The sequence below is a fragment of the Azolla caroliniana genome, unplaced genomic scaffold (genome assembly GCF_043228905.1).
Source record: "Azolla caroliniana isolate FFs.n. ecotype wild unplaced genomic scaffold, voAzoCaro1.0.p SCAF_11, whole genome shotgun sequence".
NCBI classification, from domain to species: Eukaryota; Viridiplantae; Streptophyta; class Polypodiopsida; order Salviniales; family Salviniaceae; genus Azolla; species Azolla caroliniana.
The window spans coordinates 18,527,298-18,549,197 of NW_028230446.1; the positions used below are offsets into that span (position 1 = coordinate 18,527,298).

Here is a 21,900-nt window from a genome sequence, read left to right on the forward strand (position 1 = left end):
GATGGAGAATATATTGTTGAGATTTCACCACCAAATGTATTCTTATAAAGCTCAATATTGGACAATCTTCTAAAAATATAGTTCCCTTCCGTCATCATGATTCAAAGGATTCATACCTACTGGGAAAATAGTGATCTTTTACTTCGAAGGGGCAATCATTCCGTTCTTCTAGTTGTCGTGTTAATACAACAAAAAACACGTGCATCGTAACTGCCTTACACGTTATCCCATATTCAAAAAAATGTATTATTATGCGCAACTGCCAGATGTTTCGGACATACAATATATTACTGGATGGACACACATGGAATAGAATTTTCTCTACGAAGTTGGTGGCCCAAAAACTCTAGCATTATGAGGCGGGTGGGCTTAAGGTAGCCCTCAAAGACATAATTCAGAATATGAGGATCATTGAATAGTCTTGTCGAGCATTGAATGTGAAGTGGGTATTCACATGCATATGTAGAAGACATTTTGGATGGCTAAGAGTGTCATGGCCTATTTCCCCTCTTTAATGCTATGCATGGTTTATTGATATTTGTATTTATGTGTGGCATTATAGATCAAGTAATCATGTGCAAGTATGAACGAGGCACAATGGTGTCTACAATTAGGACTTAGTGAAAGACATGTGAGGTATAGCATATATGCATATTGAAGTATTCTTGTAAAGTCACATTAAATTATATTATAGAAAGTAAGATTGCATACTATAATCAATAGGAGGATTGGAATATTGCATGGTAATGATCCCAATAATTCATTAGTTTGCAATGTTTTTTGACAAGTCGAGGATTGGACCTTGACCCATTGCCAATATAATGTGAAATATGCATATCTCAAACGATCCAACACATTCACGTTGGTGTTATAAGAACTCCACAAACTTTCTAAACCTAAATCAAAGTTCCTAAAGGTGAGTTGTGATCTCTGAAGTTATTAGCCTTACGAAACTCTCTCTCTCTCTCTCTCTCTCTCTCTCTCTGGTTTGATGGTTTATACCATAGCATCAAACTCATAAAAATTGAGAGCATTGAACTTCTATCCTCACCATGGACTAGGCCCCGTCTCATGGATCGCAATCAATCTCCCATAGATGTTAAAAATATATCTCTCTTTCTCTCTCATGCTCTTAATTATGAATTGTTTGCATGGTCTATGATATGTCATTCTTACTAGCCTCATCCAATAGCCTTGGCCCCTATCTCCGAAACCTAGAGACCAAGTTTTCTTTGATGTTAAAAAGATATCTCTCATACTCTTAATTATGAATTGTTTGCATGGTCTATGATATGTCATTCTTACTAGACCTCATCCAATGGCCTTGGCCCCTATCTCCAAAACCTAGCGACCAAGTTTTCTTTGGTTTTGCTCTTTTCGTTGAAGAAATGTGTCAATTTGTGGAAATCATTCTTTTAGGAGTAAAACAGAAGTACCAATGCTTGAGGCTCAAAACAAAAATATTCATGTTGCATAGCACAAATTTTACAACCACATGATCATGTTAGTACATCAGAATATTTCAATCATCTAATATTTGTGAAAAATGCTTTCACAATGCTTTTGGCGAGTAGTGTCAACTCTCTTCTTTCTTGTGCTTTTTGGATAGCTTGCGATACATTCCTGTCACACCCTTCACAAAGAGGAATCCATGACAAATCCCAAAGAGAGAATCATGCATAAATTGCTACATAATGGGCATAAATAAATCAATACATTATCAAATTGAATAATCAGTTTCAAATTATTCCCTCGATAGTAAATTTATGATATTGATTAGGAAAAATAACACTATTCTAAATGGAACCAAGCCATTTCATGATTAAATAAGGCTTAGAAAAAGGCAAACCTTTCATATTCATTGGTTATGTGGACTGGTAGCAAAATACCATGTTCTTGTTATAAAAGGCTAGTGAGATGAATTAATCATAAAATACCATGTTCTTGTTATCAAAGGCTTAAAATAAAATGTCATATTTGAAAAAGGAGAAGAAAGAAACACCATAAAAGTTTTGCAATTTTGCCCTTTCGATTTAAATTTAGATCGCATGGTCTTGTCACATATACGTCTAAATCTTGAGGGACATTTAATTATAAAACAGGAGACTCGGGGTTTATAGGTAAAAAAAACTATTTCCATGCGTCACAAAATGGCTCAAAAGCATATCTTCAAGGAATCATTATAGAAGAATAATTTGAAATCATCACATAGATATGCATACAAGAAAGTAAAAACTGAATATAGACTTTTCTTCTGACTTGAGCATTAAAAACCATTGCCAAAATCACTACAGCTCCCTTTGGCCTGTCAGCATGCTAAAAATATACGGGTGACCAATAACTTTGCTACAAGACTGAAGTTCCACATTGCTACATGACTTTATTACCTTAAAATGCTGTATAAGGTCATAAATACTAGGGATTGGAGCTTATTCATACAATAATAGAACATTCGTTCATCTTTCTTCTGCGCCAATAGAATTAGTGCAGCCTATGCAGATTTACTTGGATGAATAAATCCTTAGGCATTGTTTATAGCCTTCGTCCTAAACAAAAATCAATAACATTGTGTACACTTTTGTCCATTTTTTAATGGATCTTTGGCTTCTCAAATGACACCAGCAGACACATTAAGCATCATCATAAAGCAAGATGCTGATGACCTTCAACAATTGGTCAAGAGCTGATCATGTGTATCTAGACATATCATGGGTTTCCATTCAATCAATAAACAATTGACCTGGAGAAAATGTGATATATTTACATTTCGATTGATATAGCCTTTACATAGGATTACAATGGACTTTGAACTGTTACATTTTTCTTAAAATAATGACAATACTAATCTCTTCCCTGATATCTTTTCATCATTTTGAAAGATTTGTGGGAATTAATACCAATAAGTAGTCCTAGCAAATGCACCTACCATACTCAAATTTGTGAATTTGGTTTGCATCAGCAACTAGAATTCTGCGCTGCTCCGTCATTGACATGAATTTAATGACAGAATGACAATCACCACAAATACGAAGCTTCATTGTGACGTGTATAGGCACACCTTCATGAGTATTGATCAATGCACATGCAATTGCAAGTTGTACGCTGTGGTCACACAGCATATTGTTCTTTTCTTCATCTCGAATAGTTTGCTGTAACGAAAGAAATCCTTGGGAATAGCCCTCTTCTGATAATTTTTCGTGAATTTCCTTTAGCTTCACATATGCACTATGACAATGGCTCTTATTTTCAAAGGAATGCACATTTCTACTGCTATCGGTCCATCGACTCCAGCCCTGTATCTTCCATGCCTTATTTTTAACTCTCCAGGCTTCAACTGCATCTGCCTCTGTTTGCATGCCAGCTGCTAAGTATATGTTTTCCATGCAAACATATGCTCGAACACACTTTTCATCCAATTGTACTAATCGCTCAAATGTCCATCTCCCAAGCTTCACGTTCACCCATTTGTGACAAGCACCCAATATGGCTAGTAATAGTGGAAGACTTTCAGAAGATGAAATTTTGTTGAGCAACATTTTCGCCTTGTCAAAGTGGCCTGCTCTGCTGAAAAGATCGACCATACAAGTATAGTGTTCTAGTGATGGAGTTAGTTGATGGGTACACATTTCATCGAACAGCCTTTCTCCTTCCTCCATCAGACCTGTATGGCTACATACAGTCAGCAGAACAAGGAATGTAACCAGATTCGGTACAATACCTTCTTTTCTCATTTTTGCGAGTAGGTCCAAAACTATGTATGATTGACCTAACTGAGCATATCCTGCCATAAGAGCACTCCAAGAAACCACATCTTGAACTTGAAGCTGTGAGAATACTTCTTGTGCTTTATCCAATGCACCACATTTGGCATACATGTCTACCAAAGTAGTACCAAGCACAACATCTTTTAGCAACAACCCTTGTCTTCTTACCTCAGCATCTATGTCTTTCCCGACTTCTAGACACCCCACATTGCCACAAGCTTTCAGAATGCATACATAAGTTATAGAATCTGGCCGTACTCCTTCACCTTGCATCTGCTTGAGACATTTCAAGGCTTCTTCAACAAGACCATGCTCAACATATCCTGTGATGAGTGTACTCCATGACACAACATCATGAGTAGGAAGCTCATAAAATGTTTCTCGTGCTTTCCCAAGTGCCCCACACTGTGCATACATGTCAATCAATGCAGTACCTAGTACTATGTCTTTTTGCAATAATCCTTTCTTTCTTAACTCGGCATCGATGCCTTTCCCAGTATCAAGATCTTTCAGCATTGTGCAAGCTTTCAAAACACAAGCATATGTTATTGCATTCGGATAAATCCCCTCACCTTCCATCTCATGGAAACATTTTAAGGCTTCATAACCAAGCCCATGTTGAACGTACCCAGCAATAAGAGCAGTCCAACACACAACATTGGGGACTGGAATGTATTCAAGTACATTCCTCGCTTTCTCAAATGCACCACATTTTGCATACATATCAACCAATGTGGCCCCAAGCATAACATCTTTCTTTAAAAACCCTACCTTCCTAACCTCAATATCGATATCTTCGCCAATCTCAAGAGATCCTAGACTTCCACATGCTTTCAGCGCACAAAGATAAGTCACAGCATCGGGGCAGACCCCTTCATCTTGCATGTGTTTGTAGCATTTTAGAGCTTCATGGTTGAGTCCAAGCTGAGAGTATCCCGACATAAGGATGGTCCAAGATACCACATCTTGTATTGGAAGCTGTTCAAATACTTCTCTTGCTTCTCTCATCGCACCACATTTAGCATATGTTCTTATAAGAGCCGTGGTCAGATACACATCTCGAGAAATCAATGCTCGATCAAGGAGGTCCGAGTGTATCTTCCTCACCTTTACAATATTCTTTTCTTGGCCACATGTCTTGATGAGGTTCAAAAGAGAATTTCTATCTTTGAACAGTACTTTAGGCAACTCTTCCACCATCTTGGATGTAAATTCTTGAATGGCTATGCCTTTAGACATGGCGTTGCTATGCTTGGCTTCTGAATCAGGGTTTCTTTTCTGTACGAAAATTGGCGGTGATGGAAATGCAAAGCATCAAACGCAGACGAGAAGAGGAGTTCTCGACGCTTACCTTGCGAATGAGATGCTCCATAAACGCGGAGGGGCCTCGGAGGGAGACCTGATGGCGCAGGAATGTCGCATCTTTGAAAATGGTGGAAGAAGAAGAAGAAGAAGAAGAAGCCATGGCGTGAAGCTTTGCAAGTTCTCTTTCAATCTCTTTCAATCTGTGGTGGAAAGATATATTAATGTCTTTTAAGACCAAATTTGGCCCATGAGACAAAATTGAGTAATAGTAATAGAGACCTAAGAAAATCAGGTTTCGATCCCAATACCTAAAGATTAGTAATCTATCAACTTATCACTAAGCTAAACTAATTACGAAAAAGTTTTAAAAGTGGGCTTTTACGTGGCATCTTGAGAGTGTGGTTATTGAGAAGCTCGGCAACTCTAACAAAGTTTCACATCACTCATGTTAAAGCTAGATCCTAATGTAAGCATGAGATAAGGAAATATATTATTAGAAAATAGAGTGGAGAGAGGGAAAGAAGGGTGCACCGATCCACCCGACCACCCCCGAGCGGAGGGATCAAGCCGGACTCGAGCCTCGATCGGCGTCCCATACCACCGTCGTGGCATCGAACCGTACCTGGTACCGGCACGCTCGCTTCAAGAGTTGATCACCACGAGGACAAAGTCTCGACGTAGTCGATAATGTGTCAAAATGAGGGTAGTTGGGCCTCATATTTATAGCCAAACCTAGGGCCCCCATGCAATTCACACTTGGCCTTAATGGGTTGTCTCAATCCCAAGGATTAAAAGTAATCCTTCCCTTCTTTACACTCTCGTTTAACCCTCACACTTTATTCACATGTATAGAATACTACGATATAATCTTACCACAGGATATTATATCGCCATGCCCGTAACAACTAACAAGAACAAACAGAACAGTTTTGGGGCTCCCTTTGTGTTATGGGCATGACCATATAATATCCCGTGGTAAGTTTTACCGCAGTATTTATACATTCTATAATTAATAGAAGTATGGGGCAACCATTTTGTGCATACCAGTTGGCAGTGATGTATAGGAACAAAGTAGGATGTGATCTCTTGCCAACCAATAGCTCTCGAAGCTTTTTCATGTTCCTCAAATATTTTGATTTTTGGAGAAGTTTATCCTCAAATGTTTCAATTCAAGAAACACACTAAAGAGATACATACAACTATCTATCCAAGTGTCCCAAAACTTGTCTCGTAGTTTTCTACCCAATAAGCTCATGCACGTGATGTCCATCACATTATTGTCATCAATGGCAAATCAACTCTAAACTTCAATATTCCACTTTGTTGCCTAATCACTTTATAGCTCCTCAAAAATCCTTTAAAGACACTAGTTGAAGTTGGATAATGTTTTACTATGTTGATTCTAGTTATACAAAGGTACACGCCATGTCCTACCTTATCAAGATGCCAACCTTCAACCACCACATCTTCTCCCATGTCAAGTTTGCAATATTCATAAACTTGATGTCATACATGCATCAAAACTAATAGCCTTTTTTTCTAATGGCTCTACCTTGATTTATGTATAGTTTGGCAATTTTCATAACTCAATGTACATGTTACTCAAAAATACAAGCACATCATTGCTTTACAACCAAATAAATCTGATTTTACCAACACTACGCACATATACATGCCACCAAATCATTAAGGTATTTCTGGTTTATAATCATGTTTTCACTTTGCACACTATGGAAAAGTTTTGATGTGAAAATTTGCAATGATTTTTCTAGATTCCTTTTCATTCAAAGTCATTAGAATCATTGACTTGACAAGGTTTGCAACCCTTTCCAATTATCTTCCTCAATTATGATCTACATTCATATAATCTATCTATCTATCAACATATTAAGGATTGACTACAAATAAAAAGAAACACATGCAAACATGTGTGGTTAACAATATTGATGCCACAAATTCTCTCATCTTATTCTCGAGCATAAGATTTCTTTGAGATTCCCTTTCACATGTATCACATCTATCTATCTTGCTTTGGTTAAGCAAGCACTCTTAACCTCCTTATCATCCACAACCACCTTTAACTCATATATCAATATTGCTATTATCTTGACAAAACACACGCCAGCTTAAAGACAACATTCAAAATATACATCTGCAATGCAACTATTACAAACACGATATGAATTGTTGTTAGAACCTTTTAGATATAACCACACCTACCCATAAGCTAATTCTTAAAAACAATAATGTACCAATTCACCTTTTACATTACAGTTGCATAAGTTCTATGAACATAGTACATCATTGACTCACCTTCTACAACCTCATGTTTCTCAGTCGGGAAGCACAATCATACAAGATCACAAAGAGTATCTAGTTTAGAGTATGTGGACATTAAAAAGGCTTGGTGTCCTAGCACTTTGGCAATATATAATTTGCATTGATTACTGAGCGGTTAACAATAAATGTCTGCAAGAAGCAAAAGTCACAAGATAACAAAACGATACCAAATTGACTTCATTCAGCAGTATATCACTTGTATCTATTACTAGATGCTTAGACAGAAGCCTTCAAGAAGCAAGCCAGACGCTATAGCAAACAACAATGCACCAAATCTACACCTTCACAACATCCCAAGAGTAGTTTCTTCAATCTTCACGGCTTACAATAGAGCCTATCTTTACCTCCATCTCCAACAATCTCAGCTCGCACTGTAATTTCGTCCCCAACCTTGAAGAGCCTGGATAGAAGGGGGATGCCACCCATGCATTCGAGCTGTGAGCATGGCAAAAACCCTTCTCTCCCATTGGGTAATTTCATAAAGTACCCCACGGTATTAATTTCTTTCACAACTCCTTGCATTGTACCTTCATCGCCCTTCTTATACATTTTTGAGTAGTCAAGCTGAAAATTCCTTTCTTCCTCTTCAATCTCAAGAGCTCGTTGTCGGTGACTAGCTTCCCTTCGATATTGCTTCATTCGCATCTTTGCTTCTAAATTGTAAGGCCTCCGTCGTACTGAAGAGTACTGCTGATACATGTCTGGCTCTGGATCCTAATTAAAGGTTTGCATACACGAGAGATCCATCAGATGAAACTCAATAACATAACTATTTACCATATCCAGTTACACAATTCAATCATCAGATGAAGCTCAACTGCATGTTTAATACATAGTCACACAAGTTACCCATTAGATAGAACACAATGGCATATTTAAAGCAACCAATTACACGAGCTCAATGGTGTCCCCTAATACTACCCATTGCATGAAGATTAATGGCACATTTAACAGATGTAATTATGCATAATGATCATCAGATGGAACTCAATCACATGTTTGACACTCCAAATGTGACGGTCCATCCTTTTCGAACTCTAATATGGCATATTTAACATATCAAGGTACACAAGTTATCCATCTGATGGATCAAAATGGTATATCTCGAGCATCCTATTACACAGGTCATTCATTAGATGAAACGCAATGTCCCATTAAGCTAATCCAAGTGCACAATTCATTCACCAGATGGATCTCACTGGCATCTTTACATATCTGTTCCCACTATTTTTCCATCAAATTCATTAGATGAAACGCAATGTCCCATTAAGCTAATCCAAGTGCACAATTCATTCACCAGATGGATCTCACTGGCATCTTTACATATCTGTTCCCAATATTTTTCCATCAAATGGGGCTGGATTGCATATTTAATATGCAAAAAATATATTGAGGCATGCGTCTGTAACCATTAAATAGTAAAAATCAAAACATACACACATACATACATCAAAGGTTGCACTTGAAGAAGCCTGTTGTGGTTGAGGAGTCGATCGATTCTCTTGACTTCCATCTGTAGAGAAGCTCATGTTTCCATGTGGACTGATTCCTCCCCATCTGTGCAGAGGAAACATTAACCCACCAGGAGCCCCAGCATTGAGGCTAGGGTTGGGATTAAGACAGGGGTTAGGAAGAGACCTTAATCCGCAGCCAGACAGAAACCTACGCGACGAAATCGATGATGTGATCCAATGGAGAGACTGCATCACACACGCACGCACACAAAAAAAAACATTTTAATCGAAGGTGTTAGGAAGAGATCTTAATCCACAGCCCGACAGAGATCTGCGGGACAAAATTGACGATGCCATCATCCAATGGGGATGACTGCACCGCCGGAAAAAGAAGACCAAATCAGTGTTTAATGGTTTTGCTTCGAAGTTTCGAGAGGTTCGGTTGGACTGCAACAAGAAAAGATGGTCGAAAGCTTTCCTACGAATCTACAGAGCAGAGGGTGGGAGGAATTACCTGGCGAGAAGGGGCGAAGCGTGCCATCGGCAGATTACGACAGGAAGAAGAGAAGAAGAAGAAGAAGAAGAAGAGCAGGTCTGACTAGGGCTTTTCGAGGGTTTAGTTATTATGTGAAGCTCTAGAAAAATATAAGGGGGAGGGGTATTTGGGTAAAACAATATTTTGTTCCCAACAAACAAATGCATGTGTATATATATATATATATATGTATGTACTACACACATGACTCGGGTGCGATATATCGCCCGGAGACATCTCAAAAATGGTTCGTCGATGTTCGATCGATCACCAATACTTGTCATCGGAAGGAAACGGTTTGATCCATTGCTTGTAGCTTGACATTTAGGTTTCCATTGCATGTCATTTAACCCGTAACACAATCATCGGTTGCTTCATAAACCCTAAACCTCGAGGAGAATGAGGTTCAAAGATCCCTGAGTTTGAAGAAACCAACTTTGCTCATTGGAAAAATGAAAATATGTGATGTTCTGATTCAGAGGCACGATGGAGATCGGTTCACGACAATAGACCCACCAATGTGGAAGTTGAAGTGTGGTTGAATTTGGAATGACGATCATGAGCTAACTAAGCCCTAACCCCCCTACTCTTGTATGTGTGCTAAACGTCTTTGCTAATAAGAAGTGGTGTATAATTTGTCTCTTATCTTCTTTGTTTATTCATCTATTTCTTTGTATATAATATACTCGAATGCATTGGCAAACATTCTTTTTCGTATGAATGCAAACGAATGCGTATGTTATCAAAACATTGTTGTGTTTTTTTTTTTTACACTTTTTACATTAACTTTCTTGCCTTAAAAAATTTACCTTGTAATAAATAAAGATACAAAGTATGGTATTTACCATACTCGAATTATTGAAACATTCTCGAAATGTGAATGCACATATGGTACATATGGTTCATGCTATGAGAGAGAGAGACAGAGAATGTACATGTGTGAAGCAAGAGAGAGTGAGTGTAAACACTAATCACTAGGGTTAGTTAAGTTGGTAGCTCAAGAGTGACTGACAATCACTCAAGCCCCGTTCGCTACCAATAGGGTATACGCCAATCCGAACCCTTGGCACAATGATATCGGTGGTATGTATAACTCCATCAATTCATAATGTGTTCCACTGTTGTGCACGCTAAAGACACACAATGCGCATATGGATCTAGAGTTGTGTATCAAAAATTTCTTCCTTTGTTGGAACCTCAAAGAGGTAGTGTATATAAAGCAATTTAATGGGATCATAAGGAGGAAATGGTATACATGCTTAAAGTATAGCTAATATAGCCTAAAGTAGGCACCTCAACAATGGTACTAGAAGTTTGACTTGTTTGTGAAGTTGAATAATTTTGTTGTGACGAGAAAGATTTTTGCTTTTACATCAAGAGGCGTACACACAACAACGTAAACCTCGTTAGAGTATATATAAATGGCATGCTAATTGGGGGAGGTACATTGACGTTTGGGCTTTGAAGCGAAAGTTGAGTGAAATTTTGGCCTGATGGACGTAGAAGAGGTGAACCATATCTTAGGAATCTGGATTTCCCAATAGAAGAATAATTGGCATACTTACTTATCTCAATGTGAGGATATAATCAAAGTGCTATAGTAGTTCCATATGCATGTACAATATGGAATCCACATTGAGGTATGTTTTTTGTTTTACTAGTGAATCAATATCATGTAGATCAAAACCTCAAGAGTATGCAATCATTTCAATAATGGATGTACATTTTAGCCAACCAAGCATGCTAATTTCTTGCCCAGTACCATATATAAGAATAACCCACCAATGTCCAACTCTTCATTGTCATAGCCATAGTGCCGACCTCCTTCACGTTAGCAAGAAATGTAGACTCTCACAGAAAATCAAAACACATAGAAATATATCACCACTTTTTTTGAAATTGCATCTAGAAATTATAGACCACTTCGATTAAAATGATAACAAAGGAGATCATTGCAAACATATTTACAAAGGTACTACTCACAACTCACTTTTACAAGTGTTGTCAATGAGAAATGCGCTAATTCATCAACATGTTATTTGTTGATCCATGTATCATGGAAACGAATACTTGGATTATATGAAACATTTTTAAATGGCAATCCAAAAATGTAAAATATGTGTAGAATACTTTAGAGTATCCTAAAACGTATTCTAAACATAAAATACACATTTTTTAACAACTATCTCTTGAATGTAGATACCTACACAAGCCATGTGTAGATGGAGTTCTTGCAAATATGTATGTAGATGGGCATTGTATAATCTCGTCCACGTGAGGCCTTGTGGTGGAAAATTGTTGTAAATAGGACATTAAGGTAAAAGGCTAGTCTCTAGACTACTGTGAACTCTCCAATCCTAACATATAAGGAAGAGAACTAGGGCTTCTAAAGGGACAATTCTTGTGTTGATGGTCATATGGGGAAGTAACTAATTGCAATGTATTTTCCAATTGAATTTGACCACCATATTTTTTACGTGTTGTCTTCCTCTTTACCAATGTGTAATTATCCTTCTTGCTCCTTACTAGACTTCAACAAATTGCACTATAACTATGTTGAGTGTGGTGTCTTTGTCGAGGACCGCTAAAACTCCCACAACATGGGCATATGACATCCTCGTCACATGTCACGGTTTTCTTGTTGAAGTGGGTTCCCTTCATGTCTTCATCCTAGCAAGTAATTTATGATGGTTTTTTGTCCTCGTAAAAGTCACAATAGTTAAAAATCCATCTATGTATGACTCAATGAGATCAAATGATAAGCTTTTCTCTTGCATTAGCTTTTCCATTTGGGTATTGGTGAGACAATTCATACGATTAACGCCTTAATGACTATGTTCAATGCAATCTATATTTGAATCAATTAACGATGTCACCACCCAAACCTACAACTAATTGACAACTCCAAAAAGGGCTATCATCAACCAGATGACAAATTGCATACGAGTTGCTCCTTCAAGCTTTATGAATGCTTTGGATTTCTGGAAGCTCAATTGGATGTAACCTTTACAATAAAAGTGTCATGAATTGTTAGAATAATGATCTAAAAGTCAAATATATGAAAAGCATTATGAATATTTTGGGTTGTGGAATTTGAAAGCACGGTTTTTTAAGATAAAAGGGACTTTGTGTTATAATTTCAAAGTCAATAATTCTTTAAGGTTGATCAAAAATGAATTTGAGTTGCGGAAGGAATGTGTTTCATAATAACATGCATTGTATCCGTGTGAATGGGTTGAAATATTGTCAAATTTAAAGCTCATGCAATAACCAATATTATTACTTGGATTGAACTCTGAAGACCATTCTTCATTCTTGTCTAATAATGACACAAGATTGGTGAAGAAGCTTTATTTTTTCATTACATGCCATAAAGAAGAAACTGACATTGAAGAAAACAAAGACTTTGCAAGCACAAATTGCTCCAATGCGAAATTGGTAGACACCGAATAAGTAAAAGGTGCCACATGAAAAAAGCCACTTATTTAATGAGACATGTATGTCACATTGCAATATTTAGAAGAAATGTGCAAAAAGTTGTATGGAAAGTGTTTAAGTATATTTGTGAAATTATTGCATGATTTTTTGAAGCATTAGGATGATTTACAATAATGTATTGCATACTAATATTGATCCCTTTATGTGAGAATTTATGAACAAATCATAACCATCATAGAAAGGCACTAATTAGATCACTATGTGAGGGAAAATGATTTCAATCACAATTCCTACATGGTAATTGGTATAGTATGTAAGAATGTTTTCGTTGTTTGTTATATAATGTTGTTAAAACTAAAACAATTCACCTCACGGAGCTATCCAAAAAATCATTTCAAAGGCATGTCTCTTGTATGATGATTTGTGAGCACATCATGATTTTTAATTACTTATATCTTCTCAAATGTATTGTCCTAAAATTTTATTAATAAAGTTGCTTTGAGCAATGACCAAGTTCTAGAAATCATGCCAAACTCTATGTTGATTACTTAAAACAAAGTGTACTTTCATTTCAGTTGAGATCTAACATTATGCTTGCCAAACCACCCTCAAAGTGTACAATGTCACATGTTAACAAGATCCATCACAAATACCTAGGAACACAACCCTCTAGCATTAACTTTACATTTATGGACTACGATGACTGAAATTTCATCGTATTTTCCCTTTATAGTTTTGCCTATGTGGTAAGCAACACTTATGATTATTAAACGAATTCACCATATTTTCTCCTCTAATTTGTCTATCCCCCAAGCAACATTTCCCCCCTAAACGTGGATAACCTCACCTTTTGGACCTTAATCTCAAAAACATGGAGATTGGGGACTCCTTTTTATAAGATATTGGGATGACGTAGGTTGAACATAGAGCGAACTATTCTTTCGGCTTTTTATCAGATTTGGTTTGTACTCAGTAGCATGAATCTCGAGAAAACTACAAGAAGGCATTTGGTTCATCAATTATATTGGATATTTACTTCATTTTGGAAAAGTAGGTTGTTTGTGAAATTGTTTTAGAAAAGCGTACCATTGACTATTAGTGAGTTATGATATTTTCTTATGAAGCTTATTATTATGGATCGTGTTCACATGAGAGGGATAATATTGTAATAGGTGAAAGTGAGCATTGGATCCACAAAGCGAGGGAATGTGGTGTGCAAAGCATGTGTCAGTGTGGAAAATGCAATGTGACGACAAATGTAAAAAAAAGGTTTACAAGGTGTGAATGTAGTTTGATGTACAATGAGGGTGAAGGTTGAAAGGTACAAGTTGAACAAATATGGATGTTGAGAGAAAAATGCAAACTAGTAGCTTAGAACGAGGATCATGGCATGAGTAGCAATTGAGTACCATGTTATATTCCACAACCATCTCTATGTGTTTGAACAATAATAATGCGAGTGACAATTGCTAAATACCATGTTATATTCCACAATCATCTTTAAGTGTTCGCACATAATTAAGCGGTGAGAACAGATTGGAACATTTTTTAGGGTGAATATAACAACACATTATCCCCGCCACACCAATCCAAATTATTTGAGATCAATTAAATTTCCATGGTTATAACTTATAAGATTAAGAAGGATGTGATAAATTTTGAAACTTTGGCTTCATTGTTGGGGCACGGATGAATGGTCATAAATTCATGAGGATTGTCTTCTTAAGGGTGGCTGTGATGGGAAGTGAACGAACTAGATCTATTAGAAAGCCTCATTTCCTTGTAAGGAAGGAAGGATGGAATATTATTCCTTTTTTGAAGGATACACAAACAAGTGTGAAAAGGACTTCAAAAGTGTACAAAAGTAAAAGGAGCACACCGCTCTCTCTTTTACTTTGTTTTTCGCTTTTCTTTTTGTGTTCCCCTAGAGACACGTGCATTCCCTCTCTTATTTGTGTTACAAATTACAATTGTACTCTTCAGTCGTAAGCCCTTCTGTTTAGGAAGAAATGAATTCGGGCTCGAATCCAATTAACGACACTTAGATTACCTATATGAATTTTAAAAGTTTAATGCATATATATAATAATTTGCTTATCCTAGTGGTAAGTTGTTAACACCACAAGCACTATGTCTTGGGTTTCAAACCCAATTTTATAGTTCATAGGTATCTTTTCATTCACTAGATGCCACAATGGAATGTAGGGGTTGAACCAATGACCACTTGGCCCAATGAACCTTACTCTTAATTCACTAGACGCTACAATGGAATGTAGGGGTTGAACCAATGACCACTTGGCCCAATGAACCTTACCATTTGAGCTACATCCATTTAGGCTCTCTCTCAAGTACTTGGCCTATGTTTAACAATGTATATATACATTGGATTGTTGGCCAATAACAACATTGCCATTCATGGCTTTGTCTTAGGTTGGTTTAAGGGATTGCTGATGTTGAATGTCATACAATGCGGCTCATCTTGATCATTTGAATTATATAGCAATCACAACCACAACCATTAATTGTCAAACAAAGGAAAATGCATTGTTAGCCTTCGTGGATGTAAGACCTAAACAAATGAAATTTCTTATCCCTTGCATTGTCGATAACTCTATTCTTTGTTTGCTTCTTTTTCCTGTGCACAAACATTGACTCACTTTGCTTCTGTAGTGTCACGCTCTCTTCTATCTAATTCTCTTTGTATGAAAAATGATAAGCGACGATTGCATGATCGTGGATTTGCATTTGATTGTTTAAACTAATAGATATAATTATTAACCGATTCCAAACCTATCTTCATCATTAGTTAATGCTAATAACTACGTGACATTGATTTGGTTGAATGTGTAACTTTATAAATGCAAATGCAAAAGGTAATTTTAAAGATAAAATATTTGTATGCCCTAACAATCCCATCATTGAAATATTGTACACATTTAGTGGACAACCCATTTTGTCTACAACCATATTCTTTCCTCAAACCTATCATAGTAAGAGTAGCATATTGTAGAATCTTAAGTTGTAGTGTCCCAAGTCCTTAGGAGATATACTTGTTCCATATGTTTCAATCAAAGTTATTATATAATGCTACCTTAGATGTGTCCTCGATGTTTAACTACATATAATATCAATATAGATTATCTGTTGTTGCAAACAAAACATCCTAATATATATTGTTCCAATATGCCCTTAATTTAAGAAGGTTCTAAATCTGTTAACCTTAACCTCTATCATCTAGTACAAATTGTGCATATGTCTATAATTCCATCACCCTCCCCAACATCACTTTGGGAAGTTGTGATTCTACACACGAATAACTTATTAAAGTCCATCACATTTAATCCTCAATAGAAACATCACATTGTAATATATTATCGTCATAAGAGAAATAGAGCATGAAAGTAGTTGATTTATGACGCCCTTTACACGAGAAACTAGACTTTTGGCCAATTGTCTAAAACAAGTTACCTAGATAACTTACTTGTTGGTATGATGTTGTTGTTAATGAGAAACCAAAAAACTAATAGTTGCAGACATGATCAATTTAAGATTTGCCAACAATTATAACATTTTGAGAGGATTCTTAAAGACCTCTCTTGTGTGTAAGAATAATTATATGATGTAACTCATCACTGTTAAGGCCTAGAATTGTACATTAGGATTTTCATGAGGTTATTTGACTATATTTTTGTGGAAGGACTTGAATGTATGATGATAGTGTGGTAAAAGAACATTGATTCAACACCAATATAGTTGTAACTTGCAACCAAACGTTAGTTCAAACAACTGATTTCGATCGGATCAAGCTACGATTTTGACCCAATTGTTGGTCACTCAACATGTGGATAGGCATTCGTGCATGTTCTGTAAGCTTTGGGAAAGGCTTTTGATAGTCATAACCACCAAAAGCTCAAGAAATCTGGCATTTCCGTGATCCCAGAGCATATTGCGGATGAAGTGTTTTCTCGAGCCGGGCATTGTTTGGGGGTGGGGGGGGTGATACGTAGTAGGCATCAGGCACGTACATACGTTTTCGTGATCCGGGTACGTATGTGCGAGAACCCGGCTGCGTAGAATCTACTCATTATTAAGATGGTGATGGTGATGGTGATGATCTTTCTTATGTCTTTGGTCTCCTCATCATGTGATGGTTTGGTGTGTGTATGTGTGTGTGTGTGTGTCTCTCTCTCTCTCTCTCTCTACACATGATCTCTCTCTCTCTCTCTCTGCTTTCTTTGCTTTCCGCTTCTCTCTACACATGATCTCTCTCTCTCTCTCTCTCTCTTTCTCTCTCTCAATATGCTGCTGATTAGCAGGTCATTCATTCTTGCACAAACGCGGCATCCTTTGTTGAGCTCTTTCTATCTCTTATATAAAACCAGTAGCCTCCTAATTCTCTCTCTCTCTCTCTCTCATTACATTGCTCATCCTGAAGAACCCACATTTCACCCTTCTTAAAACAGAGGAACCAGATAGATAGATAGAGATAGATAGATATATACATATATAGAGAGAGAGATTCAAGAGAACAGGGCAATGCAATATATGTGATTATATATATATATATTTATATTTATAGATTCACGTATATGGGCTCCATTTCCATGACCACCATTCTCCAGGCATTGTTGCTTCTGCATGCTGTGGCATGGTGGTTGAATGAGTGGAGCAGCAGCTCCATAGCAACACTTAGTCTAGAGCTCTGCCATGGAGCCACAGTAACCAACAATGAAGGTGCCAGCAGTAGCAGCACCAATTACTACCTATCCGCACTTCGTAGTAGCATCCTCTACTTCGAAGGTCAACGTTCGGGACGCCTCCCGCCTACTCAGCGCCTCGCCTGGCGCTCCCATTCCGCCCTCGCCGATGGCTTCGATCAAGGGGTACATACATATTATTTCCTCTTGATAATTCTACTATGAAGCCTTCAAATTCTGAAGAAATAGTTACTGGAAGCCTGAATCAGATTTCTCCTGCTTGTAGATATGTGAAACCTAGATTTCTCAATGTGAACCTTTCCTAAAAACATCGGTTGTGGTATAAGATCTGATTCAACAATCCATGCATGCATTGAAACAGATCTCATTAAAGCCCCTACCATCTAACCACAGATTTTGGTTGTTTTCCTGGTTTCTATCATGCTTGCTATGGTAAGATCGTGCTTATTATATGATCTTTCCGATATGATCTTTCCGATTTTCTCTTATCATGTAGGTGGACCTAGTGGGAGGATACTATGATGCAGGCGACAATGTGAAGTTCGGATTACCCATGGCATTCACCATAACTATGCTATCATGGAGTGTCATCGAATATGGCCACTTCATCGGATCCGTGGGTGAGTTAGGGCATGCCCGCCAAGCCATCAAGTGGGGAACCGACTACTTCATCAAAGCTCATACACAACCAAACCTCCTATGGGGAGAGGTAATATTATGCCACCATATTTATCTTCTGCAGCAAGTTAGGGCCTGTAAATCACCTTGGCTTCCATATCAACATATTTTTATATATGATCATTTAAAGGTCCTTACATTTTGATAAGATTGCATAATTTTAATAGTGATATGTATAGGTTGGAGATGGGGATTCTGATCATTATTGCTGGCAAAGGCCAGAGGAAATGACAACGTCTAGGAAGGCTTATAGCATCAGTGAGAGTAGCCCAGGTTCAGACCTGGCCGGGGAGACAGCTGCAGCTATGGCAGCAGCTTCCATCGTCTTCCGGCGTACTCGGCCAGCTTATTCAAAAGTACTCATAAGCCATGCCAGACAGGTCAGAACCATTTACCATATTTCTAAACGATCTAAATCATTTGAAGGGATTCCTGTGCTTGCCAATTTGTGTTTCTCTAAATCAAATTATGAAGTAAAGAATTTACACTAACCTTGATGAATAGGAAATTTCAGAAAAAAGCCTTCTTTTTGACAACTTACCATGTTTGAATGTGACTTTCATGATGGTTGAAGAGTTCTTTTATTTATTTCAGCTATTTGCTTTTGCGGATACCTACCGGGGTCGATATGATAGTAGCATTACGGCCGCCCGCAGATATTATCAGTCAGAAAGTGGCTACAATGTATGTATACTCTACAATGTCCACATAAGTTTACTTCAAGCATTAGGTAGCTTAGTTCAATGATCTTTTCTTTTTATTCATCCCCACATTTAGGCTTAACAAATTTTGCATAGGATGAACTTCTTTGGGCTGCCCTTTGGCTCTACGAGGCAACATCGGAAAGCTACTATCTGAACTATGCCATTCAAAATGCACATGAATTGGGTGGGACCGGGTGGGCGATGACAGAGTTTAGTTGGGATGTGAAGTATGCTGGTCTCCAGGTTCTTGCAACCAAGGTATGTACATGATGTTTATCTAGGCTTAACGATTGATTGCATGGCAACCAAGGTATGTACATGATGTTTATCTAGGCTTAACGATTGATTACATGGAATCATATCTTGCTGTAAACAATGAAAATCCATGAGATTTCTCGTTCAAGAGGATAAAAATAATGCTGAATCTAGAATATTCATCCATGAATGCAACAAAATACTTCTTTTGACCAATGGAAGGTATCCTCAGTAGACCACAAACATCACCATGTATGAACAGTAGTCAGGATTGTAGACATCTTATTTTGATGAAAAGATGAAAATCCCAGCTTTTTCAAACTCCTGTGACCGTTTTTTTGGTTCTAGATCTTGCTAAAAGGAAGGGTTTCAAATGTGGACATTCTTAAGCAATACCGAGCTCAAGCAGATTTCTTTATGTGTGCGTGTCTCGGAAAAAACTACAAGAAAAATGTTGCACGGACTCCAGGCAAGAGAAACATCATATCCGAAGTCCCACTGCTTTTTGTTTCTCTTCATTTTTCTTCTGCATTTAGACAGAAACTTACAATTCTCTCTACATGTCAATGTTGTGAACTCTTTAGGTGGTTTGTTATACACAAGATCATGGAACAACATGCAATATGTGAGCAGTGCCTCATTCCTTATGACAGTATACTCAGATTACCTTTCAAGATCCAACCAATGGGTACAATGCCCAGCTGGAGTTGCAAGAGCTGGAGACCTCTTCAACATGGCCAAATCTCAGGTCTACATTAAAAACATTTCTTTGAGATACTAACAAAAGACTGATTTCTACATGCATTTTTTGTGATATGCACTATAAAAAGAAGCATGAACCTGAAAAGTGATGTCTCTGCATATAATTTTTTATATTAGGTGGACTACATCCTAGGAAACAATCCGAGAGGAACAAGCTATATGGTGGGTGTAGGATCAAACTACCCACAAAGGATCCATCATCGGGCGGCATCTATTGTCTCATACAAAGTCGATCGCACTTTTGTGGCATGTCGAAAAGGGTATCAAACATGGTATAGTAGCCGATCAAGTGACCCCAATGTGTTAGTGGGTGCTTTGGTGGGCGGCCCTGATGAGAATGACAACTATGCCGATGATCGGACTAATTTTGAGCAAAGTGAGCCAACCACATATAATAATGGCCCAATGGTTGGGGTTCTTGCGAGGCTATACGGTGATAGCATTGCCCATGGTCAATGAAAATGCACCAATGAACACATCTTTCTCAATCTCCCTATATACTCCCCCGTCAACAACATCTTGTTCTTTATACATTATTCAAGTAAAAGACCTTGTCTTGCTTGAGGGAAAGGATTTCTCTAGTGGAGATGTTAAGTCCCAGGAATATCCGTCCCTAAGGGATGAACTCAAGCATCTTCTCAAGGGTGGAAGAAAATGATTGTAAGATTAGCTTCCTCATTGCAGAGCTAAAGCACATATATGGATTGAAGTTCGTTCGACGTTGCAATGCTACAAAGCTCTATAGTTTGGGGTGTACAGTTATGTTAGCACATTCGTATTAGTAATAGGCACACATTTGAAGTTTCACTAGAAAAGCCCTTCACAATGGGCCATGGCATGAGCACGCTCATATGGCAAGAGAAAGGTTTGCAAATCACCAAGAAACAATAAATTTTATTAACAATCAATAATTAATCATGAAAGCAAATACAATGAAAAAAACTTTTAACAAGGAATCCACATTGCCCACATGTGAAACCTAATAGACATATAAGGCACAAAACACATGCAACAGGAACATGTAGATGTTGCATGGTGAGCTAATGAGTATTGCCTATGGTATGCCACACCCACTTGCAACACTTATTAAGTATGGCCTATGACCTATTCACACACATGTTTCCATCACATGCAAAAGAGGTTTGTTATTATCTTAGTATGATTGGGTAAGAATGTTTTTTCCTTTTTAAGGCCATGTGTGAATGATCTTCAACTATATATGATGGTATTTCTAAAGAGGCATGGAAGGAGTTATTTAATGACAAGGCGTTACTAATGATGAACACCAATAATAGCTTTTCAATCTTTCTCGTAAATTTAAAGGAAACTTTTAGATGGAATGAGTCGAGAGTTTAAAGCATAAGTATTATGGAGTAGACAAAGTGCCAATGACTTCCTTTGAAAAGTGAACGATGAGGATTTGTGGTTGGAATCACATGTTTTACACAATAATGTTTTGATGGTATGTTGTTGCTTTATGTCGGAACAAAAACCGATACGTCATGAAATATGTCAATAAACTTTTGAGCCTTCACAGAAGGACTATTGTTACAAAGTATTGTATAGAAAACCTAAATCACTCCTACAATGGGAATGTCACTTCCTCTTGAAGGCCCTCTAGGTTCTATAGGAAATTAAATGGATGAGTAAAGGTCTACCTTTGCTGAGTTATGTGTTCCTATAAGGCAGAAGCAAGTCCCGTAATACTTGTTTTCCCATAGGGGCGATAAGGTGTTGACTTGTGAAGGATTAAGGGGAAGTTCAATAAGGATTTATGTGAATATATAAACTTATTGATAAAAGGATTTGTTGCTGTTTGAGTTGGAAGGCTTCTGATGTGTAAGAGTTGGTACACCCACTTTATGTAGTAAAGTTGAAGTTTGTTCTATATCTAGTAGATTAGGTTAGTGTTTTCTTTATCTTTTTGAGTCATTTTTCTTTACATCA

General features: G+C 37.5%; 3 protein-coding genes across 3 annotated transcripts; 1 reads left to right on the forward strand and 2 right to left on the reverse strand.

Annotated features, from left to right (window-relative positions):
- Nucleotides 1-2,353: 2,353 nt before the first annotated feature.
- Nucleotides 2,354-5,255, reverse strand: LOC147858263 (putative pentatricopeptide repeat-containing protein At3g13770, mitochondrial). The gene is made up of 2 exons (XM_087327306.1): nucleotides 5,116-5,255; nucleotides 2,354-5,042 (listed from the first exon to the last, which is right to left on the reverse strand). Exons 1-2 carry the CDS (start codon nucleotides 5,227-5,229, stop codon nucleotides 2,910-2,912), a joined length of 2,247 nt encoding a protein of 748 aa, XP_087183432.1. The 5' UTR covers nucleotides 5,230-5,255; the 3' UTR covers nucleotides 2,354-2,909.
- A 2,307-nt stretch (nucleotides 5,256-7,562) lies between these two features.
- Nucleotides 7,563-9,484, reverse strand: LOC147858264 (uncharacterized). The gene is made up of 3 exons (XM_087326613.1): nucleotides 9,378-9,484; nucleotides 8,858-9,109; nucleotides 7,563-8,123 (listed from the first exon to the last, which is right to left on the reverse strand). Exons 1-3 carry the CDS (start codon nucleotides 9,402-9,404, stop codon nucleotides 7,725-7,727), a joined length of 678 nt encoding a protein of 225 aa, XP_087182739.1. The 5' UTR covers nucleotides 9,405-9,484; the 3' UTR covers nucleotides 7,563-7,724.
- A 7,877-nt stretch (nucleotides 9,485-17,361) lies between these two features.
- Nucleotides 17,362-20,754, forward strand: LOC147858265 (endoglucanase 19-like). Its single transcript, XM_087327184.1, has 8 exons — nucleotides 17,362-17,719; nucleotides 18,051-18,263; nucleotides 18,412-18,612; nucleotides 18,827-18,916; nucleotides 19,030-19,194; nucleotides 19,540-19,660; nucleotides 19,776-19,939; nucleotides 20,071-20,754. Exons 1-8 carry the CDS (start codon nucleotides 17,426-17,428, stop codon nucleotides 20,410-20,412), a joined length of 1,590 nt encoding a protein of 529 aa, XP_087183310.1. The 5' UTR covers nucleotides 17,362-17,425; the 3' UTR covers nucleotides 20,413-20,754.
- The last annotated feature ends 1,146 nt before the right edge of the window (nucleotides 20,755-21,900 follow it).